Raw genomic sequence first — 26,415 nt, 5'->3', positions numbered from 1 at the left:
TTTCCCCAGCTAATTTGAAAAATACCAATTTTGACCTTATTCATTTGCAAATGCAGCATAATTCACCAATAATATCAGCCAGCAGAGTCCTTGCTGATATGCTCGGTAAAGACTTTGCATCCATATGACCCCAGGCAAATCCCTGGATTCTTTGGCAGAAAAAAATAATTTTTTTCACACCAAGATTTAACCAGCACATTTTTGCATTGCTAATTTAGCACCCTTTACAGGTTTTGTTGTAAAAATTAAATAAATTTTATTAGACTAAATAAGTAGTTCCGAATGATGTGATGTTGGCTAGGCCTTTATTCAACTCAATTTTGACTACAGCTGGAACAAACTGGGAGAAGAAGAGTAATCCCAGGCCAAGTTGTTTTTCTGCTAACTGAGTAGAGTGGGTGTGGTTGGCCCAGTAAACCACACAATCAGGGAAGGCCTGCTTCTTGAAAGCCCACTGGGCCCATCCCCAACAGGCAGCCTAAATCCTGATCAACTCCCTAAACAGAGACACCTGTTCTGTTCACCTGTTGTGGAACCCTCTGTCCATTTTACTAAGGGTCAGCTCTGAATTCCCATGTGCTGGGTAAATTGGTCAGTGGGTCATTCCTGTTTGAGCCTGTGATAGGGCGTGTCCTCACCTGCAAAAGAGTGAGTGCTGCAGGAAACTAAGCTCTCTCTGGGAAGAATAATCTTACAACAATACAAGAAGTACCTACTGACTTATCACATATGGTAAAGGTTTGCCCATAAACCACCAGAAGACATATCACCCCCACCATACAAACATACACACACACACACACACACGCACACACACACAGGAGAATGGAAGCAGTCAACTGTATTTTTGCTTCAGGGACTTGTGTCACTAAGAGCCACAAAAGATGTGGGAACTTTCTAGAACTCCTGGTGAGGCAATGATACTTTGCTTTGAGCTCTTTTCTGTCCCCCACCTCCTGAAGTTCTAGCCCATGCACTGGCTATAGCAAATGATGAAAAAAGCCTCTTGCTATGATATTTTTGTGGTCAAACCCAATTTCCCCAAGGAAAAAAAATGAAAAGGGATTATAAGAAACTAGCCTTGAAGTACTGTCCTCATTACCTAATGGAGAAAAGTTTGAACAAAATCTTCAAGCTTAAAAAGTTGTCTCTGGTCCTTAATTAGGAGACTTATATTTATTTAAAAAAATGAATAGAAGAAGCAATCAAAGATGGTAAAGCAGGTGGTAACTTTAATTCACCTAAACTGGGCCAACAAGACCCAGATACTCAGCAGAAAAGTGGACATTTTCAATGTGTTTTAAGACAGAAGAGGAAAGATACAGAAAGAAAGGAGAGTAACAAACGTTACTTGTTGGCTCTCGGTAACTCTATAAGATTTATAAAATGGTGAGAGAAAAAAAAAAGACTCTGCAAGAGGATTTGTAAAAGATGTTCAGGCCAAGATGTTAAGAAAGGAGTTACTAGAATACAAATAAGGACTTATCAGGTAGTACAGGAATGGTTCCACAAACTGCCTACGTTCATGGAGAGCCAGTGCCACAGAAAACAGATCAGTCCTAAAGATGCAAATGCTGCAAGGGGAAGAAGGTGGATCGAGAGATTATATTGATGAAGGCATGAAAGACAGAGAGAAAATAACATTCCATTGTGAAGGAAACTAAGAACCAAGACATAGGCCAGAGGTTCTATCATTGTCTTAGGTCAGAAAGGTCCACATAGTTTTTTTCATGTGTAAGAACATACAGCTGCTTGAAACATTGCATGCCTTCCAAAAGCCAGTATCTACTCCTAACCAAATTATTTTTATCACCTCTTATCTTGGTCAAAGCATAGAGATATCAAATGAAGATATCTAGATGAAGACATGCCAATTTACTGTCAACCATAAGAAAAGGGATGCCTAATCTTCGAGTTCCAGAAAATAGCCTTCTCTCCTTGATAAACTCTCTCGGCAGAAAAACCCCTTCCTAGGAGGAGTGAAACGGAAGGAATTGATCAAATGCATCAGGTACACTTGGTAGGCTTTTATCTAAGCCAGGAAAGGTGGGACCATATAAGAGAGAAGTGTGTGAGGATGAGAAACTACTTGCTACTGGATATTCTTTAAATGTCCACCTGTATAGTGTCTTAAAAGTTAAGTGAGGAATAAACACAGATAAAAAAGCCTCAACTTTGGCCTTTATGTATGGTGACTCCAGTGTCAAGATAAAGTTATATATCTCTAAGTCTCTCCATGTAGCCCTTGCTGTCCTGAAATTTATTATGTAGACCAGGCCAGGCTGGCTTTGAAATCACGAAGATTTGCCTGTCTCTGTTTCCAGAGTGCTGGGATTAAGCCATGCCCAGTTTGTAAAAATTACTTTTTAAAAAATTACTCTAGCATCTGATAGGCCATACCTTGGAACTGATTCAGCTGTGCACATGAACAAGCTAAGACCAAAATGCTACCTATGTGTTTTTACTTCACTAATGACCCTTCATTGTTAAGCTAGGGAATTTATACTCTGTATCTAACTGGTAATCAGAAAAAGAGAACAACTTGTAAAAGAGATTAAAGACCAAGAATATCCTCTTTAATCCCCACATTGGGTCTAGTCCCCAGTTTTAGCTCTTCCAGACTCCCCTTCTTCATTAGTTCTATGAAGATGTGCTGATGGTCAGACAGGTAATAGTCAAAGATACAACATCATCCTAATGACCTGCCCTCTAAATCTTTATGCCTGAACCTTCTTGCCAGACAAAATACAGACTACAAGGCCAATGGGGATCCCAGAACCACTATCCGGCAGTAGGGTACTGAGCTTCCCAAAGCACCTCTTAACCTGAACCCAGAGAACACAGTCTGAGATCAATATTCAGGAATCAATGTGTCAGGTTCCAGTATTTCTGTAAAAATGAAGAATGTCACCAATCAACTTAGTGGCCAGGTGTGAGGAAAAGCCTAAGGTAAGTTGTTTCATTTTGTGTTGGTTTTGAGACAGGCTCTCATTATGTAGCTCAGGCAAGCTTAAACACAACAATCCTCCTGTTTCCAACCTCTCAACTTCTAGGATTCCAGATTTGCATTCAAAAGGATTTGGTTCAGATTTTTGTTGTTTAGTTAAAACATTTTTTTTTAAATCTCAAGTTTTCAGAATAATGAAGGAGCCATCATGACCCAACATACTTCATCAACTCGGGGTCCTCCTTGTCATCCTTGGTAGGCGCCACCTTGAGTCCACTCTTCTTGGCACGTGGGCAGCCTGACAAACTGGTTTTGAAAGAGGAAAACATGCCACCTCAGTCCCAGAACAGCAGCTCCCTCACTGTCTGCCTCATGCTACTCCCTCAAGTTCTGTGTCCCCCTGCGGGGGTGGGAAGGAGGGAAGAAAGGATCAATCAGTCAGCTGACTCATCAGGTATGCCTTCATGTGGAGCAGAGTTGGCTCTCACAGAGACTTCGAACAGGGCAACAGAACAATCAAAAGTGGGAGACATCTTCAGGAGCCTCTCGTCTGATACTTTATCTTTTGGCTTAGGGATGACTGGGCAATGCTGGAAGTGCCAACAACTCCAGAGATACAAATGGGCTCTATTTGTTGGCAACTGTAATATCTTATTCAGAACATTAGCACTTTGTCTAAGTCAGAACTTTCACCGCTACCCTCACCCCCACTCACCTCCGGTGTGAAGCATAGTTCCCTGTTATGTGGCCAGAGCCATCACAGCCAGGTGTGGGGCACCTGCAGAAGAACATAGGATGAGGACAGAGCCTATAAAGACGGGCGCTTTTGGGCTCAGCTCTCAACTGAGTCCATCAAAATCTTAAGCTCTAGGTCCCTCAAACAAACCCCCCCACTCCATTTAAGCACCTCTCTATAAAGGAGCATCACTCACCTTAGTCTGTCATTGCCAGCAACAAGTATTCAATAGGATCGTATCAGGGACTCAGTACTAACCCCCGTCACTCCCAGAGTAACCCAGAAAGCCAAGAAAAGTGTAGATACACACAGCGACAAATAGGGCACTGGACTCAGCCCATTGTCTTTGCTGTTCCCAGCTTAGCTTTTAATCGAGTTGCAGCCATATATGGTTATCTAGAACACATTTAAGCCTTGTTTAATCATGAGAACTCAGAGACGTGCCCATGAGTACCTGCTGTGTGGCAACTGCAGATCTGACCCCTGCTTGGTGAGTAGAGAACTCAGCCAGTGGCTTTTATGGGCACATAGACCCAGCAAGGATAAAATAAGAAACCAAAAAAAAAATGAAAGTCAAGGTTTATACATCCAAAAATGTCTCATGAATATATCCCACACAGTGGTAGAAATTATACTATAATATTATGAACACGGACTTTTCTTGAGTTCTTTTCTCCCAAGTGGAAAACTGTGGCAGGTGTTGATCGATGGGGCTGACATGGAGGTAGACCCATCTCACCAGATCTGCTACTTTGCATCTTGCCAGTAATTACAGTGGGAAGCAGCGAACATTTGGTATTGATTATCCAAAGTGCTGCTCCATGGCATCCTGTCCCTGGGAAGCCTCTGACTTCCTGTACACAAGCAGTATCTGGCCTTTGGAATATAGTACTTCTTATATGAAGGACAGAAGCTAGGAGTCTGGCATCCCAGAGAATGGCATAGCTGCCATCACTTCTTGTGACCCCAGAGCCTTTTGGGAGTATCTTCCCAGCCTCCTCAGGTCCCTCACGGTGTAAGATACTGAATGCTTCTTTGGCTCTCAGGCCGCTGATCTACCAAATCTTTCTCTAGTCTTCATGAGGTCATGTAGTGGGTGTACATCACAGTAGTAGGGCTACATCACCACCACGGTAGCCTTACTGTCCAGAAGTCCAAGTACAGGGACCGAGAATAATTCCTCCTTGCTTTCAGTAGAAAGAAGTTCAGTCTGAGACCCAGGAATTCTGCTGCTTGTCTTCATGTCAAGGAAGCATCCAGCAAAGGTTTAGTACAGAAAGTGGTGGTCACCCAGTAGCCACACTGAAACCCAGGCCTCTGCTCTATGAGTTGTACCAGGAGTAAGGTACAGACATACTCAACAGCACCCGTGAGTCTCGGGAGGGTTTGTGGCTTCCCAAGAACAAGCAGATGCCTAGAATGCAGGAGAATGTTCTGTTTTCCTTGAGAAGCCATTTCTTGATGGCTTTCCTGCAAGTTACACTTAAGGAGGATAGTGTCCAGAGATAGGACAGAAGACTGGGTTTTCTCGATATACTCCTCATGGAGGCAGCCACAAGAATCAGAGCTGCCTTTATCCTGACAGTCATTTGCTTCTAAGTGCTTTGCCTGAAAAGAAGGAAGAATTTATACCTAAATGATGACTCTGCTTTGGTTGTACCTCAGATCTCTCTCTGTGCCTCATTTCTGTCCTGCAGAAGAACTGCAAACCGTCTATAGCCTGACATGCCTCCACTGTATGGGGTAGTATACACATTTACACCATGGTGAACTGAGCAGCTCAAGGCAGCCCCTTATCACACACAGAAGGAGAGTAAACACCCCTGGAACTTGCTTGAAAACAGAACATGTCAGATCATGTCTGTATTTTAGCATTTGTAGGGAGGCCACAAAAGAGCTCAGGAGCATTGGGGTATCAGGAAATGTGGAAAAGAGGTCATGGTCACCTTCTTCCAAGACCACACTGCAGTCTGGAGCAACAAGGCGACGGACCCAGGAAGAACTCAGGGACAAGAAGTGCTCTGGAGGCAGTAGGGACACCTGAGACATACCCATATGAGGAAGCTTTCCTCAGCTGTGCCCGCAGAAGTTTTCTGTTGAATTTTTTTTAACAGGCTTAGGGTGCAGACCCTCCCAGGGTCTATCTTCTAATGGGTCAGCCAAGCTTCCTTCTGTTGGCCCTAAATGTGTGTTTCAGGGCCACAGAATGTATCGTTATATACTGAAATAGAGAGTTCTCTAGGGCCTGAGTTAAAAAAGGAAGCAGAATTCAATATAAAAAATGGATATGAGGGTAGGAGAGAATACAAGAAAGATAATAAAGTGTCTGGAGGGGTATTGTATGTGTGGCGGGGGCGGGGGGCAGTTCCCTGAGGCTGTAGGACTGAGTTCTCCAATTTTGAGTTTCATGACTAAACTACAGTATTAGTGAGTGAATGAGTAATTACGTAATCCTATGGGGGTATGCAACTGATATCCACTGCCAGGAGGAACGGAGCTGATTAGAGAAGAACACAGAGTGGGCACTGGAAAACCATGGATTTCTGTCCTGGTGAAAATCAGCTCAAGTCCCTTCTGCTGTTAGCATTCTAACTCCTTGTCCAAAGGGCACTAGCATCCAGCACCTGTCTGGTGCTAAATCAGATCCAGGGAGTCTGGGCCTGGATTCACAGCCCCTATCACAAAGGACTGTGAGAGGGAGGGCGGGGGCCCTGTTGTGAGGAACTGAACAGCAGGATAGTAACTTCTCCTTCCAATGTCACCTGCACAGGGTAACCCCAGCTCAGGGTCATGGAGACTGTAATGTCACAGACAACAGAGAAAATGAAAGCCAGAAACAATGGAGGCACTGGCTCCAGCTCCAAGAGAACAGATGCCTGGAAACCTCTGGGTGCTTGTTCCTCTCTTCCGAGGGCTGTCAGGCAAACTGACAGTTGTGGGTGCTAGCAGAGCCTTGTCTGCTGCACATGGGTTAGGGCAGAGAGGAACAGAAGCAGGGAGAGGCCCAGCAGAGGGAAGGCAAAAGCACTGTGTAGGACTGGGAGGGCACCAGGGAGAAACAGAACAGCCAAGGCAGATGGGAAGCAAGGAGCATTCTCGGGTATTGTTAGTGATAGTTCATTTGACAAGAGCCCCGTAGCCTACAGCCACTAAGCCACAGCCAAGTTCCAGCTTTTCTCAGTATCTAGAGTGGTAATAGGAAAAGCAGGCCCGGCAGCCCTGTCAGAGACCTGGGAAGTAGCTGGGGAAAGAGCTGGCGCAGTACAGGAGCTCTGCTCCAGGAAGTGAGACAGACAGTGCTCAGCGGTTCAGATTGCTCAAAGCTGGAATCACAGGTGCAAGGGCAGCCCAGCGAAGCGAATTAGCCCTTTCAAGCCCCGCTCCTCTTCCCCATCCCAGGAAAGCAGAGCCAGCCTGGGATGGTATCTCAGAGAAGGCTGACTTGGTAAGAGCCTCATAAAGGAGAGAGCAAAGCCAGGGAGCTGCCCAAGAGATAGGCAGTCAGTGAGCGCAAACATACTTGAGGTCAGCAGAGTGGGCAGCCATGAGGTTTCTGAGGCTCTTGTCAGCAAGAGGGCAACCAGAGAGGCTGAAAGAGAAGAGATGGGATATGGGGTGAGCCATAGAGGGGAGCAGAGGAGATGAGGAGGAGCCCCACACATACACATGCACACACACACACACACACACACACACACACACACACACACACACACACACACAGCGCACTGGAGCCAGTTCAGAGGAGCAGGGCACGAACCTGCGATGGGAGGCATAGTTCCCGGTGATATGGCCACTACCGTCACAGCCGGGGGTGGGACAGCTGGACAAAGGAAAAAGAGCGTCAGAACAGAGAACCATGCACACCTGCAGGCCTTCCCCCAGAACAAGACAATTAAGGGCAGGTGGCCATCCTCAAATCACAGCTCTCACCTTTGGGACTGGAAATTTCTCCTATACAACTTAACTCAAGAAGGAAGAAGAACTTGAAGTTAGGATGCCTCTGAAGCATGAGTGTTGTGTGTGCATATGCATGCTATGTGTACACATGTGTGCTCATGAGCATGTAGATGGATTACTCCTCTCTTCTCCAGTTCCTAAAGCAGCACAATTTTCTCTGAGAATGAGAAGACAGACTCAGCCAGCCTGGGAAGGCCTGGTGCCAGGGTAGAAAGAAACTAGGGGGTGCAGTATAAGGAAAGGAGGATCCCTATATCCTTCATAAAATTAGCTCTGAGCACAGGTTAGAGTTTAGATCAACGGTGGGAAAGGTGCTATGCATAGCCCGTCTCAGGCTTTTAGAGGACATGTGGCAGTAGAGGTTAATGAAAGACTCTGCCTGTTCCACCCTGAGGTCCAGCAGCTCCCAGAGCTGAGAGCTGGTGTCTGAACCCCTCTGCCCATGACTACAATATTTATCTTGTCCTGTTCTGTTCTAGATTGTGGGCTGGACCAGAGGAGCTTCCTGGTTCTTAATTGCCTTCAGAGGATAATGTTCACACCCATCTCAGTGCAAAGATAAAAGAAAACTCGTCATTGTGAACTACCTGGATCTAGGTCATTGCTGAGTTCTGGGACCAGGTCTGTTTTGCCAAGATTCCTGGGAACCCAGTCTGCCAAGGCATCACTTACGTGAGAAGCTCCTTCTTTATGTCCTTGGAAAGAAACTTCAGCTTAAAGTTGGTTAGGGTGACTTCCCCTGGGTACTTTCGCTCTTCAAAGTTCTCTTCTGACACCTCCTGATCATCTGCTTCAGAAGAAGCAAAAGAGTGTGCTGCTGGCTCCGACTGAAGAAGAAAAAAAGCAGGGAACGTTTTAACAACCGGCAAAGAGGTCAGATGTCCAACCTAGTGGGGAATAAAGAGGAACCCTTCAGTAGTACTCACAAGATGTTTGACCTTATGAAAGATGTAGAAAGACCTAGCAACCCCAAGACAGAAGACCACACTATGAAAATCAGGCTACTCAGCTGTGGCCCACCTCCACCAAATTACCACAGAATGGACACCCAGGTACAGTACTCTTTAGGGCTCGACTCTCAGTAAGCACTAAATAAGGTTGCTGAGGTATTTCAAAGCAGAGTTGGATAACATACTAGTAGCCTAATGATAATTATAGTAAGCTTGAGACCTCCTGGTGCACAGCAGCATGCCTCGATCAGATCAGACACTTAACAAACACCACTAACTGATCTCTGGGAGCAGGAGTATTTTCTTATTACCCATAGACTCAGGGGTGTGGCACCCGGAATAAGGAACGACAACTCTTCCATTGAAGGCCAGGGGTCCTACAGCCTTGGAATAACAGCTTTTAGCAAGACAAGTACACCAGATTTCAGGTTCCAGAACTGTACCAACTTGCTATGTGAGTTTCAATAGGCTATTCGGGCACTGCATCTGAAAAGACGCAGTCCTTAAATAAGAGAAACCCATGAAGCTGCAGCACACAGAGCAGCCCTAGGTAGCCAGACTGTAGTAGCTGTTACAATTCTTGTCATTAGACAAAGCTCTAGGATAGTGATTTGTTTGTCTAAGCAATTGGATAAAGGTCCCCGGAAAGACACACTAAAGAGAAGTGTTTAGAGTCGGTAAAGCCAGGAAGTAGAGGCCCCATAATAGGGGCTGAAAGTACCCATGATATCAGGACAATTGCTGTCAGAATTGGTGAGCCACTGGGAAGGACTGATGGGACAGTCTGAGTAAGGAACAGGGAACAGAGGGAGTGGAATGGAAAAGGCCTGATCCAAGAGCTTTCGAGAGTGAAATATAACTAGGAAGGGTGAGGAGAAGAAAGGTTTAGGAAAACTTGGCAAAGTCTGCAGGTAGAGCATGGGGCAGGCCTCAGCAGAAGGACCGCAGGATCTCTAAGAGAGATCCCACTGCAAATGGTAGCTCATTTCTGAGGAGACAATGATGTTGCAAGAGGATATGCTGAGGGAACGGAATAAAAAGACCAGAGCTGAACTAGGGCTAGTGAAAAGGCAAGGAAGGGTCCCAAGATATCTACCAACTCATGGCCCAAGAAATAAGTTGAGAAGTCACAGTTAGGAGATCAGTGAACAACTTAACTCTGGGATTAAAGCACGAATCATCTAAGTTTCTAGGCCCAAGAATGATAGAAAAGTGAAGACACTACACAGAGGGCACCCAAACCTCTACTAGGGCTCTTGCCAAGTGCGAGAAGGTAGATATGGCTCTATGTGCACTTCCCTTCTGTGATGGCTTACCCCAGTTAACCCAAGGGGGCGGTTAACTATGCTGTGTTGCCTCGACCAGGAACCCAACCTATCCCTGTAAAAACTGGGTAACCCTGAGTCTTACTCAAGGAGGGAATAAGAGGTATATGGCCCAGTTCCCCCCAGAAGGTAGGGACTGCTAGTCTCACACTGGCTGTCCAGACTCTGTTTCTTAGGAAGCGTCCTAATAAGGTGGAGAAACTCACACATTTTGCACTCAGGTGTGTAAACAATAGAAAAAGGAGTGTTCCAGCTCACTCTGATGTCAAGTTAATGCCTCTCTCCCCATCCAGTAGTTGTCTTAGGGACTCAGGCCTTTGCCCACTACAAGGATCCCATGCCAAGGCCCCCTGGGCCAGCAGTTCCTCACTGCTCTTGGTCCAAAGACCCAGGCATCAAACCACTGTCTGGACAGCAACTGTGCTTGATGGAATATGTTGGGAAAGGGGAGCAAGGCAGCCCAGGGAGCTACTGGTGAAAGGCTCAAGAAAACAAATTTTTTCCAAATCATCCCCAGGAGATATAAAACATCCCTGCCCTCTTTGGAAAATCTACGTTGTTGCTAGCCACTAAATTCTGTTGATGCGAGAAGACCAACTATCTTTATGGAACAAGACTGAGCATAACAACGCTGGAGAAATCTTTGCTGCCGGCTGTGACCTGAGTTTTGGATGCCCTGAAGATGAAGAATCCTGTGTAAAAGGAGAAAGACCTTGAAGGCTCTACATAAACCTCTCAAGGAAAAGATATCCAAGAAGCAAGCAGGACACACAGCAGTCCTGAAAGCAGCTGAGAGCCTACACGCTCAGGCTATACAAAGGGCCCCCGGCACCTACCTCCTCAGGCTCTTCCTCTCGGAGTCGGCTAGGTTTGGTGTAGTCTAGAGGACGGTCCCACTCATCCTGGCGAGAGGCCTGGCTGGACTGGGGTGAGGTCATAGAGCTGCTGGGGGCGCTGGTACTGCTCTGACGCTGAGAGACATCAGGAGACTTGACACCAGGGCTGCTACTGCAGCTGCTGCTGCTGGGAAAAGTGTTTTCTCGCTTGCGGTGCTTGTGCATGCTCAGGTCCAGAGTTCCGTTCTCATCTACCTCAATGTCCACAGCCTGCAAATATGAAGGTTAAGAACAGGGTTAGAGGAGTTGGGGATTTAGTTCAGTGGTAGAGCGCTTGCCTAGCAAGTGCAAGGCCCTGGTTTCGGTCCTCAGCTCTGGGTGTGTGTGGGATGGGTGTGGAGGGGGCAAATAGGGTTAGCAAACTGAGCCTCTTCCTGAAAGTGTCTTCTGGTCACAACACTGACTCTTGTAGAAGGAAACAATGACCTGCTTAGAGGAAGGAATCAACACCACATCCTAACTCAGGTAAAGCCCTGTAACCCCTTTCTCCTACAGAAGCCAGCCCCTTGAGACCAATGCAAGCTTTAGTGAAAACAAGTCCTTGACCCTGAGACATGTCACTCACCACTAACTTCCAGAAAAGCACATGGGAACACGGTATGAGCCTGGCCTTGAGCTTCACAGTACAACAACTCTTTTCATGGCTACTCACCTACCCTTTTGGGTTATCTGAGCCATTACCAGATGGTCAAATGTAATATATATATATATATATATATATATATATATATATATATATTATCAGCTAAGGGCAGAGAGATGTCTCAGCTGTTAAAAGCACGTATAGTCTTTCAGAGGACCATGTTCAGTTCAGTTTCCAGCACCTACATCAAGCATCTCACTACAGCCTATAACTCGAGTTCCAGGGTATCTGATGCCTTCTGGTTCTGAGAGTCTGCACACACACGATGCACATAGACTCGATGCAGGCATGCTTGTGTGCACATAAACAAAACATAAACATTTTAAAATAAATGTCAACACCAGCCATAGCCTTACTGTGATTTTTCTCAGTATAATTACCCATTCTTCTCTCCCCAAAGGGTTTCAGGATGGTATGCCTACCTTGCTGGGGAGGTCCTGTGGCTTTGTGCTGAGGTTCTCTGGCATTTCCCAACACCGAGTGGAGAGGTTCAGGATGGCTGTGGCAGCCATGTGTGCAGCCTCAGCATCATGAGAGTAATCGAAGCCTACAGAAGAAGATGAAGTACGTATAAAACCACTGGAAGCGCAAGGCCCTGGGTTCGGTCCCCAGCTCCAAAAAAAAAACCACTGGAAGATGAGACTGCACCTGGAGGAGGTGACTTTGGTAATGGTTGGATGCTAAAAGGGAACAACCTAGACTAACCTAGACATAGACAGAAGCAGCAGACAAATGGGGAGAGAGCTAGGGGTCAAGGCACAGCACTCGCACATTATCACACACTCCTACTGCTCTTGTATCCAGCACTGAAAAGGCACCCCATTTCTGAACATTTGGTCAGAAATTTTGTCAGAAATAAGAACATTCTAGAAATATACTCTAACAGACTTGATAATTTCAAACAAACAACAGGAAAAAAAAACCCTGTCCATCAACAAATACTTCAATTCTGTAATTCTGTAAATAGGATGCTTATTTGGGATAATATGTCCTGGAAAATTTTGTCCTATCAGAAGATGCTGCTATGCTCTTGCTGACTTTATGTCCCCAATGATTACTGCTTCCTTAATGAAGCAACATTACCATAAGATACCATAAATAAAGGAGTAATGTTATTTTTTCTAGTAATTATGCTGCAGCTTTAAAATCACTCTCGGAAGTGATATTGTGAGTAAGAAACCACTGTTATTTCCAGAAAGATTCAGACAAGTGGAAAACTCACTTTGAGCCCCTTCCCAGCAATGCTGACACAGCTTCTAAGCAAGTGCATGTGCTTGGAGACGCTGAAAAATGACCTGCAGAGTCTTCTGGTGTTCAGAAAAACATCCCAGGGGCTACCAAGCCTAAGAACTATAATCCTAACAAGTGGGAAACTTGCCCTTGCCGTCTGTGGAGCTGACAAGATCAGCTGGAAGATCTCTGGATCTCCCAGTGCACTGGGTACATTTCCATTTTGCATGCATTTCCAAGGCTAACCACAAAGAAGTGCAGTAAATGGCAAGAAAAGCATGGATGATTGTTCTAGAACATCTCCAGGGATTACTTTGTCAGTATAATTGCCCTTAAAATGTGCTGCTAATGTCACAGAAAATACCATTTCCAGTAAGATGGTCCCCAGGAAACCAAGAAGCTTCCCGCCATGGTGCCATCCTGTACTGCTGGACTCTCCTTAAAGGTGATGCTGGAGCAGACACCCCAGGGCAGATCACATCAGTGAAGTGATTCTTAAGGCTCTGGACATACACACCCATAACAGACCCATGATTTTCTTCACAAATAATTAGGAAAACAGAAAGACTCAAAGTGAAGATGTAGGCCCTAAGGATGCCACAACTGGTCCACTGGAGCAGCTGAAGAGAGAGAGAGCGAGGACTCAGGCTGACACTCTGTCCCTCTTAGCTCCCAAGAGAATCCCTCCCCCACTGTCCCTCTCAGGAGCAATGTGAGAGGAGAAACATTAAACAATTCTCCCCAACTTACATTGGAAGGCTTTGGGTGAGGTTTCGCTGGTCTGAATCTTTGGGGCAAGCATACGTTTGCCAAAAACCTGAGCATCAAAACTTGCGTAGTCAAAGGTGACTTTGGAGAACTTCTCCAGCTCCTTGGCCAAGTTGGCCCTGGGTGTGGTGGGAGCCACATTGGGTCGGTAGCTCCCATAAGGAGGAACCTCGAGCTGCTTCACAAAACACATGGGCCTGGGGTATGAGACAGATGCAGAGTCTGTAAGGTTGGGACTCAAAGACCCCATGCTATCTCTACCCCCACCCTCCAATGGCCCAAGCCAGGAATTCATGCATCCAGGTGAAAAGGAAAACCCAGGGAGATAGACACACGTCCAAAACCCTGCCCCTAATGTTTGGTCAGAGTTCTGCCTCCCAGGACTAAGGGACCCTGGGGCAGGCCCATAATCAGTATGAATAATTGCCTATAAGGAGGAAGCCATAGAACCTGAATGAAATAATGTGTTCTTATTCTAGCAGTATGCCAAAGAAACAAGCCTGAACTTCCTTCAAAGTGTAAGAGAGTAAGTTCCAAGAGCTCAGCTACACAATTAGTGAGTTTCTGAACAGGAAGCTCAGAGGTGAAGGGAAAATGGAAGAAGGAAGAGAGTTTCAGCTCTCCTTGTTCTGGTCTGCAATATGCAATGACTTCAGTAATCAGTGGTGCTTGGAAATGATGGTGAGGACATCTGAGAAACTTGAATGTGGCTGAGGAGAGAACCAGAAGGCTGGTATTCTTAAGGTCCTGTGAAGATCACGTAACAGAAGTGGTAAGATGGGCCCTGTGGTGGAATGAACTCCTAGACTGGACACCAGCTCAGCAACTCCTGGCGAAGCTGTGAGAGCAAGACCATCTGGTACCAGCAAGGAGGCATTCAACTTGACATCTACGTTGGTGTCATTTTTTTTACATCTTTCATTGGTGAAAGGATCAACAAGCAACTGACAAGAAGTTGGAAGGACAACTATGCTACCTGGGACCCAAGAAGTCAAAGGTGTCCATGAATGGAACACAAATTCCACAGAGCAGAAAGATAAGGCCCTATATCCCTAAGCCGTGTTGTGTGGTAGCACACCTACTGAGGGTCTCTTTGGAGTTAGCCAGGGAATGACCAGGGTATGGCACTTCCAAGGAAAGTAGCCAAGAAGGAAGGTGGTGATCAGGGCTCCTACAAGGAGGCAACAGCGCCATGTCAGCCAGTGATTGGCTCTACTGAGTACATGGTCCTGTCTCCCACACTGAATGTGAGAAGAAAAACATGGAACAGGAGTTTAAGAACCAGGAAGAAGGGGTTGTGAGTCCTATATTCTCAGGGAAATGGAAAGCTGTGTATCCTCTGAGTGAGGATCAAAGTGACATTACACTCGCAGTCAGTGACTTGAAGGGGACTATAGTTGACCTAAATAAGTATTTTAAGACAGGGTATCCAGGAAGGGTGTCTTGGACGTGAGCCCAAGCCTCTGGCCTTATTTATAAAACTCACTTTCCAAGGTTACCTATATGGAGAGGCACTAGGCAGATTTGTTCTGATTGTTCTGTCAGAGGACCCTCAATGACAGCATGCACACATGTGCATTAGAACACTTTTGTGAGCTCACCCATATGGGTGTACATATATAGAGAACTTGCAGACATTGCATACCCCTACAGGCACCCATGCCTGCTGCTGTCTCAGATGCTTAGTATCCACGGGAGGCAGCACTCACAGCCCTATGCCCTCCTTTTCCTCTGCCCCAGGATAGGATCCACCCTGATATGGGAGACAAGGACAGCTAGGTGCTCCCTGTATAGTGAAGCCCTCAAGTGGTGCAGTCTGCTATCTCTACACCCTAAGCCTGAATAATTTTCCTGGCTGTATCAGATGTCTTCGCAGAAAGAAGGGCAGAACACACTGTGGCTAGGGGTAGGCAGCTGTTTGCGCCTTGGATGAGGCACTCTGAATGTAAGAAATGTGTCTTGTGTGCCAAGAAGTATATGCATACCACGTAGCCATAACATTGAAGTCCCTGAAGATATTTAGAAAGTATTTCTCATCTCACCCACCTGAGGATCCGATCTGAAATGGAGTTATTTTTGGGAGGATCTCCTGTCTGCAACTGCTGCTTCTCATGAGATTTGGCTAATTTTTCAGCAGCAGCAATGGGACATCCAGACAAACTAGAGGACAGAAAGGGAGAGACATCTGAGCCTTTTCTCCAAGGCGCGTCTGTCCCAGGTTGCCAAAGATATGGTCCTGGGAGCAACACCATTCATAGATAAGAGTTCTAGGCGTATAAAGCCCAGTGTCAGTAACACACTTGTTACTCCTGCAGGACAAATTGTTCCTCCAGCTCTGTCCTCAACCACAGAGAACAAACTTCTCAGACCATTTCTACTTGGGATGAATCACAGAAAATGAAATATACTCTAAAGCTCTGAAAACTGTGGACAAAGGATTCTCCTACACGGACAGCTGTCAGGCTCAGCCCCCTTTTCCCATCTCTCCCCTTTCAGAGGCCTGGGCTGGATTCTAGTATCTTGTCTGTCTACATCATGTTCTTTTGGATAACTCATAGAAGCCAAAGGCTACATTCAGACCACAACTTGGGTGCTGCCTCAGGAGTGCACTGGCCCTCATCAGGATCTACTGTGAGCTCCTGGGCCAGCACATGGATAGGGAACCCAGCCTCTTTTCCAACAAACTGAACTGTAAAGCCTAGGTATTCTTTCCAAAGCACACAACTACTAGGGCCCAGACAGACGCCGTCAAGCTTGTAATGCTCTTGGTGGGGTATGGTCCCTTCTTGGATTAGATGCACCAACAGATGAATCTGCACTGTAGCCTGGAATCCCCATGTCCATCTGACCTCATCACCTACTCAGAGTAACTCTAGGCCTTCCTGTTCATATCCACGTTTTATCTTCTGCCCATGAACAAAAGCTACTAGGCAGAAGTTTTCTGAAAACACAAACTCTACTTTCTCTCATCACAGCAGTATCAGATTTCTCATATGATCACCTCAGTTCACAGGGCATTTGCAGCAACACCAGAGAATGGCCAGCCAAAGCAGGGAGCTATATCTCTGTCCAGAACCTGTCTCAGATGAAGGCTCAAGGCCCAGGCAGGGACACATACCACAGGCCCAACCCTAATTTCCTACCGGGTCCCAGCTCAATTCACTACCTTCTGTGGGTATTGCGGTTGCTGTTCACATGGCCTTGGCCCGTGCAGCCGGGAGTGGGGCACTTCAGCACATTTTCATGCATGGCCAAGACTGTAAGAGAACCAGAGAGAACAAAGGATGAGAGCGGGCATGGCTATAATGGAGAACAGCCCAAGGAAGGTGCAGGAGTCCTGTATAACAGCTGTAGCTGTAAGCAGAGTGCTATGGCGCTCTGAGCCTAATGAGCTCAGTCAAGCACGTCCTTGCCACTTGGATCCTGCCTCCCAGAGAAGAAACTAGACTGTTTCTTTTGGAGTCACAGCTCAGAACTTAATTTTCATAATTTCTGTTTCTATCCTAAGAATATAACAGACATCCAATCTTAAGCTTTTCAAATAAAGAGGCAACTGTGTCAAGGCCTCCACCTGCCCAGCTCAGGGAATACAGACGTCCCCTCCCACAGTTTGTATTTTACTTAGGCTGGTATCTATAGGTGGACACTTCAGAAGACTGTCCACCACCTTATACCACAAAACTCTAAACTTTAATCTTTGGGATAACCCTACATGAAGCTACTCACTCTCTGGAGGAATTCTATCCTTGTGGGGACAGCCAGACAGGCTGCGGTGATGAGGGTACAACCCAGTAACATGGCCAGTGCCATCACAGCCAGGTGTCGGACACTTGATTTCACGCTTCTCCACCCTGGAAGGATCTAAAACACATATGACATATTATGCAAGGCCAGGCGACTGGGAAGGGAGAGGTAGGAACAGTTCGTGTCTCCACTTTTACTGATCCAAGAAAGACAGAAACTGACAATGAGGCAAAGAGCTGCTCCAAAGCCTAGGGAATGTCCCTTCCACCCCATACAGCAGGATGGACAGTAGCTGGAGTGTAGGCACTGTGTAAGGTAAAGTATCTGTCAACACTCCTGAGAAAAGGTGTCTTTGAGGCTTGATAAAATGAGGAAGACACCGGTTATGTGACTTATCTAAATCTATATCCTTAATAAATACCTGAGCATAAAATTAAACTCCAAATTTCAGTTGCCAACCTCACATCTACAGGTTCATGTTGACTACTAAGTGTGGAGATCAGAAGGAAATGAGGGTCCTTATGATGTCTCAGAGAAGTTTCTTTTTGATAGGCCATGCCAGAGCCGAGCTCAGAAATCCAGCAGAGGGAAGTTTCCTTCTCAGTCTCTCCAAGTCCAAATGTAGGGAGTCAGATTTCTACCAATCCAGGCAAGTGATGACATGCTAAGGGACTCAAACCTGAGCCAAATACCTGCCTGAGCCCCCAGAGTCTTGCTGTCAGCCCCTCCACACGTCAGCATGTGCAAGTTCCCACAGTCTGAAGGCACTGCCTAGTACCCTTCTAAGCCTAAATAGCACCTGGTCACTAACATTTATCCAAAGGTGAAAGTTCTTCAAAAACCTAGGCTTGGTGATATCGGGCATTCAGTGTCCCATCAAAACCTTATCTCTTCTAAGGACCCAAAATCTGACAAGCTCAAGCTCCTATTCCTATCCTAAATCTGTCTCACCTTCAACATACACAGCCTCAAATGGTTACCCTAGTCTGGCTTAATCCTAAGGTATCATCACTTCAAGAGCCACCCTCCATGTCTACCTCACCCAGAAAGCATGTTCCCAATCAACCGGTCCTCTGATCTCACTTCACAGGCATGAGTATTCTCAAAAAGAAAAATGTGTCCTCATGTCTCACCAAACTCCTACAGAATTCTTACTCCTGTAATTTCCTTATGTCTTCCCATGACCCAAGTGTTCCTCCCAGGGCTCCCCACATATATATTCCCTACCTTCTCAGCTCCTGACTCCAGTGTCTGAGAGTTCTCATTCTCTCTCTCTCTCTCTCTCTCTCTCTCTCTCTCTCTCTCTCTCTCTCTCTCATATATATATATATATATATATATATATATATATATATATATATATATATATAATCTCCTTTACTGCTTCCTCCCTAGCATCATCTAACCCTTCCTGGAACCAGGCTGAAGAAGAGTCCAGAGTTTGATCCATAGAAGAAAGTTTTGCCTGGGACAGGGAAAGAGGAGACTGAAATCAGGACAGCTATTTGATCTTAGAGTAGAGGTATCAGGCCTAGGGAAACCCTGGGTAAATCAAAGCTGGCCTCTCTGAGGCCTGGCCTTCTTGCATTGTGTGGATGTCTCTCCTGGGAAGAAGCTTCATGCACCTGCTCTGAGGCAAGGGGACGCTTGTGATGAGCAGATTGCAAACAGCACGTGGCCAGCCTGACCTACAAATTTGGTGTCCATGTTAAAACTATGGCCATAACATTTGCTCAAAGCCCATTCTTAGATCTGACTACAGTTTTCAGCCTCTCTCCTATATCAGTCCAGACCAAATCCCTTATACTATCCCAGCCTGCCTGCCCTCTTCTAGACATCAGCTACTCAGTGAAGCTAGCTGATTCTGCCCATAAATCCAGACTTCAGTGACAAATCCTAGGAGAATGCAGAGTTAGCAAAAGGTTGTGACCTCCAGAGAAGCAAGGGAAAGATGACTCAGGTCAGCTTGGAGGTCACACCTCCATGAAGAAAGTGCTGAGGATGTTAAAATACAGCCTTACAAACAATTTTCAAAGGTTTAAGTCATCAAATGTCATGTTCTCTCACTGGACAACCTGCCACAGGTTTACCTTTGTTGTAGCAGCTCTTCCTCACCACATCCAAGGGCTTTGCCATTTTCCCTGGCTCTCCTGGGCCCAGATGGCCCTGCTCAGCAGGTGGGCAGCCAGACTCACAGACCGCTCGCACCTGCTCAGCCTTTAGGGCAATGGCCTGCTCCAAAAGGCCCAGATTCCCACGGGTCATCATGTCATACATTTCTGATTCATCTGTGACTGCTGACTTCTGGGAGTGTGAATCCTCATCCTTGTCGTCATCAGAACGGACCTCCACGATGACTGAGTACTCAGGTTTAGGACTGGATAGCTCTGGGCCTCGGAACTCAGAAGAAGCCTTCTGGACAGAGGTATGAGTGGTGTCGTCCCCAAAGAGGACATTTGAAGCTGCTTCCTCCTCCTCCTCCTCCTCCTCATCTTCCTCCTCATCTTCTTCATCTTCTTCCTCCTCCTCTTCCTCTTCCTCCTCTCCTTCCTCTCCCTCCTCTTCTTCCTCCTCCTCTTCTTCCTCTTCCTCTTCCTCCTCCTCATGACCTAGGACACCTTTCTGTTTGCTTGACTCTTCATTAACCATATCCTTCAGAGACTGAGGGCATGGCTCCTGGGAGCGTTCACTGGTGACTTCAATGACCTCCTCCACATCTTCTGGCTGTATAAAGAGGTCCTTTTCACCCTCATCACTGTTGGCCACCATTGCAGCCTCATCCTGAAGCTGGTGAACAACAGTGGGGCCCAACTTAGCTACTGAGACTGAATCCTCCTGCACAAGGGTCTCTTCAGCAATTTGGCCCAGATTTAGGAGGGAAGTTGCAATGATGCCCTGATAGCTACTGTAGCTGCCCTTGGAGAAGCCAGAAGGGCTGCTTGTGGGGTTGGAGCCAAAATGGGGCTTGATCAGGCTTTTTCCTGCATAAAACAAGAAAGACCATAGGGCCTTGAAGACAGCAAGAGAGGAATGTTTCCAGGTCTCTACCCCCAACAGTAGCCAACCCTCTACTTGGCCCCACCCTGCTCACCCTCAACACTGTAGCCCAGAAAACATGGAAATGAAGTGTGAGCCACCCTGTCAGCCTTCTGCTTTGATTCACAAACCTTGGGGGAATCAATTTTAGCTAGATTACTTTGATATTTTTCGTATTACTACCCCATCATTTATTTTCTCAAATCAGATAGATCTGCATTTTATATAATGGAACTTAAAGAAAAAAAACACAGATGAAAAGTCATTTCATAATTGAAAACCACTTCTATTTTGAAAGAACATGAATTTAAATCTTTTAAACATAGCAACAGTTCTTTCTACCTGCTGGTTCTGTGGAACTCGTGAACCAGTGTTCTTAGCAACAGTAGGAGCCAGCCCTACTATATAATATCCCAAGAGGCAGGTGAGTTGTGGGCCTTTTCTACATGGAACACAAACTTGCTTTATTCCATGGGCCATTCATTCACTTGAATCCCAAGAAGGAAATCAGTGAGGGCTCAACATAGATTGCTTCAAAAATATGGTAAAACTCTAACTCAACCGTTTAAAGTCAGCTGATCCCAGAAGGTTGGGAGGTCAGCGGACTCTCAGATGCCTTCTTTCTTCTCCTGGCTTCTATGAGCAGCCCACCTTCAGAGTCCTGATTCATCCTGAACTGAGATATTTCAACCAGAAAGATGTGGAGGAGGTCAAAGTAGATCCAGCCCAGTCAACACTCACGGGCCAGGAAGGATAGTCTCTGTAAGAGCTTCCCACAGACAGAGGCACAGCATGCATCATCTGTCTTTATTTTTCACATGCATGGAGCCTTGCCTCAGAATCAAACTTTTGAGAGTGCATGGGAGTGCAAGATGCATGTCCAGATCCACTTTCCCATCTCTACCCTGCACACAGTGTTCACACACACTATAGCACCCCCCCCCCCAATCCTGGGCAGACATTCCCCTTTTCCAGGAAGCTGCACATGTCAGGACAAGACATTCCTTGTTCTCAAGACAGCTTTCTGCACTGAACTGAGCCCCCTCTCCCCCCAGTCCCCCTCACAGGCTGCAATTCTCCAGGGCTACACTAAGCAGCCTTTATTCAAAGGAGAAAGAGCAATATAGTACCTTCAGCTGTCTGTGGGTGATGAATCTCCTCCTGTCCTGACATCTCAGCCTCAGCCTCCTCCAGGGGTTCTTCTGATTCATCTGAAACAGAGGCGTCCTTCACTTCGGCATCCTCACTGCCATCACTGTCCATGCGGTAGCCCTCATCCAGAGCCAGCCTCAGAGGGTGTGACTTCCTCTTGGATACCAGGTGCTCAGTCTCAGCATCCTCCAGTTTTCTCTTCTTGGCCAGAGGGCAACTCTGTAAGCTGAAAGGGAAGATGGATGGTGCCAAGAGCCAGGCCAGCTCCCTGAGACACTCGGGAGGTCATTCTAAGAGTCTCTCCTTCTATAGCCATTCGCAGACGGAAGCTTCAAATGCTAATGTATTTAAATTTTACATCTAATTGCATACATCTAAAAGTTTCTGGTTGTGTTTTAAATTGCATTACAGTGAGCCAAGTCTACATATGGAATGAGGATTCACGTTCCAGTGGCCCAGATTGCTGCTCTCTAAGCCACTCCTCAGACCAAACCACCATCCCACATGTACCCAAAGCTTATCTCAGCCTCCTTCCTCCCTTACTGGCCCTGTTCTTCTCCTCCCTCAGACCTCCATACCTATATCCACCCAGTAATGTGACACTGCAGTCCCCTGGAAAACCTAACTGACCACAGAAAATGACTATGGTGACAGTTGTAGCTTACATGTAGCTCTCATGTGCACGAGGTCTACTTTAACCTCTGCCATACAAATACACCAAAGACCCAAAATAGTCTGGAAAAGCAAAGGTGCCAAGGACAGGCAATCTACCACCCCTCACGGCACACTCATGGTGAAGGCACTACAGGAACACAGATCAGTGGGAAGACTTTAGGGCTTAGAAGGGTTAGGTCAACTTGGCCTCAGCAGTCACAGTCAAAACAGAAAGGTTTTAATCCACAAAAGAAAACATATCTGAGAAGAGAACCCCAAACCTCCTTTCTGGGAATCTTTGAGAGGATTGGCAGGCCTCCTACCTTCGATGTCTGGAGTACTTGCCCCGCACATGTCCTGAACCAGTACATCCTGGGGTAGGACAACTGGAGGAAAAAAAGGAGAGAGCACCTTAGGTATCAGAACCTGGATCTCACCCTAAAGAGCAAAAGAGGGTCTCCAAATGCTCATCTAAGATGGACTCTGGCAGCTTACTAAAAAGTAGTGAAAAAAATTCAGCTCATTTAAACAAATGAACAGCTAATTATGACCTTATGAATGTGTTTAATTAAAAATCTGTACATACATGGGGGGAATATCCGTATGGGGGAAGGGAGGGGATGGGGATTTATGGACAGGAAACCGGGAAAGGGAATAACATTTGAAATGTAAGTAAAGAAATATATCTTAAAAAAATTTTAAAAAATCTGTACATACAAAATTAAGGCATCTACTGGATGGGTTCATTTTTCCACAGCAGACATTCCACCAGCTTTCAGGGGGCTTGGGATGAAAGTGCCTCCTCTAAAGGGGACTCATGGCTTATCTGACCCAAGTCCAGAGCACAGAGATTAAATTTCTTCATGTTCATCACTGGTACTGTGTGTGATGCTCCAGTCTCCAGGGCTATAGTTTGTCCTCCCTCTTTACCAAATAGGACTTGGGTTACAATCAGGAAGGAGTCTGTGTAGATCAAGCCAAAACCACAGCTTGTAGGACAGACCCTGCTCTAGTACCCACAGCCTGGTGTTGGTCTCTGCTTCAACATAGGAAAGAAAGTCAGCAGGAGCAATGTATTAAGAGATTCCCGTCCTGCCTGGTATAAAACCGGTCGGATGTACTGAGAAGGTCAACCCCTGCCCCATTCCGAGATGGTAAGTACAAGAGGATGGAAGTGAGGCCCTCAGAAGTTCCTCACCTTCAGTCATCAACATTACCAAACCAGTGAAAACTTCCAAACACAAGCACTAACACTGACCACACGGCCCAGCCAAGAGGCCCATAGGAACATTCAGGTTAGAACAGCTATAGGGGCACCTATGTGGTATAAGAGGCAAGGGTCCATCACAGCTCAGAGTCCTGTGGGTGCGAGAAGCTGTCACTAATTTATGGTACTGTAGACAAGCGAGATGATCTGTGAGACCATGTGAGAGAGCATATCAGATTTCAGCCCCTTGTGGGGCAACCAAACCTGTCTGAAAGTAGAGACAAAGAACCCATTTCTAACAGAATTTCCACTGTGGGCCCGAGTTCCTAACTAGGATCAGTACTACTTCTCCTAAAATTTGGCACATCTTCTCAAAGTCTGCAAAGGGAGGCAGGTAGGGAGTGGCTCTTTGGGACCTAAGAAAAGGCCACTCCATGTTTGTTCAGATGTCCCTGATAGTTTTCAGGAAGAAAAAGCAGAAAGGTATTTTATCAGATTTCTTTTTCAGATGGAGAATTATTTCTAACCCTGGCCAGCCTATTGTAAAATCTGGGCTCACATTTGCTTTCACTCTCTCAAGAACTAACTAGCTTTGAGACTTTTCACAAACAGTTCCTTGTTACTCAGATTTGAAGTTGAGGTCCCAGTTAGTCAACTAATCACTTAATCAGGCAATTAGGCAACAGCTGCTGTGGAGGCCTGTGGGGCACTGGCACTAACCCCATGTCATTTGTTCCAAGTAAGTGTGATACTCAACTCAGAAAAGTACAGAAAAGGTCTCCAGCCAGGTGGGCCTGTACCTTCCCAGCCAGCTCTAAGCCTGAGTATAAAGCTGCCAGCGCCATCTGGACAGAAACTGGAAACTCCTTAGACACAGAAACAGGAAACATCAAGCAGAGTGACATGAGATCCAGCCAGCTTCAGATACTGTAATGAGATCAGTCTTGATCAGTCTTGAGCCTCCCAGGGTAATCTGTGAGCACACAAAGCACCTAGGAGTATAACTAGCATCGATGCCCACTTATAAGAACATGTGAGAAGCTGAGCATGGTGGTGCATACCTGTAGTCCCAGCACTTGGGAGGCAGAGGCAGATGGATCTCTACGAGTTCAAGGCCAGCCTGGTCTACAGAGTGAGTTCCAGGACAGCAAGACCTACAAAGAGAAACCCTGTCTCAAAAAAAAAAAAAATGAACAAATGAGAATCTCGTGAGCATATAGGAGTACTTAGGGCACACTGAAAATTCATGTGCACCTTCATCTGCCAATGTCTCCTAGAGTTGGGCATAAGTGAGTGGTTGACAAGGCCTCCAGGCCTCCAGAGTCTCCTCTAAAATAGGAGGAAAGCCAAAGCTAAAGTGACCCTTCTTTCCCTAACACTTGGTGCCCATGTGTGCTCATACAGTCATAGATGTTCATGTATGCTCTTAGACAATTACAGGAGTTCATAGACAGACATGGATGTTTGGGTATGCTTTTCAGCACTCAAAAGCAAAGTCTTTGAATCCCTTGGTCAGGTCTTGGATCGCATGTAACTGAAGCCAGAATCAGAGACACAAGGAGATGGAGCAGGTAAAGAGCTGAGGGCTGGCTGATGGCCACCTCTCAGTAGGCATTTTGGAGGCTCTGAGGGTTCAAACACAAGACGCACGCACCTAAGATCCCAATTCTGGGAAGAGTCAAAATCACAGGTTAGAGCACCATGATTTAACTACTCTGTCTTTAAAGGAACTGACTCCCTTCCCCTATGTGGGTGATAGGAATCTTGTACTCACCTGTCCTCTGGGCAGGAGCTGACTATGGCTCAAAGACGAATGACCCCAGATGAATAAAGGTGAACATTTAAGAAAAGGGTACATTCCCATATGAACAACAATGCCAAGCAACCAGAGCTTCCAGGGACTAAGCTACTACCCAAAGACCCTAGACTCTGACCTCATAGGTAGCAATGAATAGCCTAGTAAGATCACCAGTGGAAGGGGAGGCCCTTGGTCCTGCTAGGACTGAACCCCCAGTGAACGTGATAGTTGGGGGGAGGGCAGTAATGGGGGGGAGGATGGGGAGGGGAACACCTATAGAGAGGGGGAGGGGCTAGGGGGATGTTGGCCCGGAAAACGGGAAAGGGAATAACATTCAAAATGTAAATAAGAAATACTCAAGTTAATAAAAAGAAAGAAAGAAAAGGGTACATTTAGGACAACTCTAACCAGCCCACTGATGTCTCTGAGATATTGATCACAGCCTTCCCCCAACTCCTTCCTCAGCAAAGCCTCTCTGGGGTCCTATAATGGATGTTGAACTGCACCAAAATATAAACTGGAATGTTTATCAGTCCCTTCAAGGATGCTGAAGGAAAATTATTAAATCTATTTCTCCTAAGAGCTAGGGTTAAATTCAGGACACCGGAAATTTTATAGACCTCCAACAGGTCTCACTGGATCTCACTTATTCTAATCTAAGCTCCTCAGATAATCTTGGAACAACCATTCCTCAGCCTCCCGGATAACAAGTGTCATTTTAAGAGCTCTGCCTAAGCTATGGGGTAGCCCAAGGCCAAGGGTACTTCGAGCTGAGGAATTTTGAGCCAAAGGGGCATAAATCCATCATCCATGAAGAGTCCCAGAAACAGGGCTACATTAAACTGAGTTTATCTAATATCATGATTTACACATATATAATAGTCTTCTCCCAAACCATAACAGCAAGCCCTTTGTGAGTCACAGTCTCTATTCTGGCACTCCACAGTGTGGGCCCCACCCAAAGAGAGGTCTTATCTGCTTCTCAGATCAGAGCTATGCTGTCCTGATAAACAGACCTATGGAGAGGTAAAGAACATGTGCTGGTGACACATAAATGATCCCATATCAAGAGATGGTGTCACACATATTTAATCACAGCACTTGGGAGGCAGAGACAGGAAGATTCTGGGAGTTTGGGACCATCATGGTCTATATAGCAAGCTCTAAGCCATCCAGGAAAACACAATGAGACTCTGTCTCAAAAAATAAAAATGTTCCCACCATAGCCAGTGTGTAGTCAGCCAGTGTGAACCATGCACACTACAGATCATCCCCACATGGCATGGTGGACAGCAAACATAGATACATAAATGACTATCATTGTATGAAAAAAATCACCAAAAGCAACTTATGGTTTTGAGGACCATGG

General features: G+C 46.1%; 1 protein-coding gene across 4 annotated transcripts in view; it reads right to left on the bottom strand.

Moving 5' to 3' along the window:
• The window catches only part of Myt1 (myelin transcription factor 1), a 60,626-nt gene that overhangs the window by 9,835 nt on the left and 24,376 nt on the right, over window positions 1-26,415 (bottom strand). For 2 of the 4 annotated variants that reach the window (NM_001108615.2, XM_087653518.1), the window contains 14 exon segments: window positions 3,170-3,253; window positions 3,663-3,725; window positions 7,204-7,272; window positions 7,444-7,506; window positions 8,316-8,470; window positions 10,755-11,024; window positions 11,880-12,004; window positions 13,438-13,652; window positions 15,502-15,615; window positions 16,622-16,712; window positions 17,182-17,316; window positions 19,290-20,180; window positions 21,366-21,613; window positions 22,365-22,427. In NM_001108615.2, the coding sequence (NP_001102085.2) occupies window positions 3,170-3,253; window positions 3,663-3,725; window positions 7,204-7,272; window positions 7,444-7,506; window positions 8,316-8,470; window positions 10,755-11,024; window positions 11,880-12,004; window positions 13,438-13,652; window positions 15,502-15,615; window positions 16,622-16,712; window positions 17,182-17,316; window positions 19,290-20,180; window positions 21,366-21,613; window positions 22,365-22,427 (2,586 nt within the window). 4 annotated transcript variants of the gene reach the window in all.

The sequence above is a fragment of the Rattus norvegicus genome, chromosome 3 (genome assembly GCF_021556685.1).
Source record: "Rattus norvegicus strain SHRSP/BbbUtx chromosome 3, alternate assembly SHRSP_T2T, whole genome shotgun sequence".
NCBI classification, from domain to species: Eukaryota; Metazoa; Chordata; class Mammalia; order Rodentia; family Muridae; genus Rattus; species Rattus norvegicus.
The sequence above is the reverse complement of the archived record's forward strand: the minus strand, read 5'-3'. Positions and strand labels throughout refer to the sequence as shown.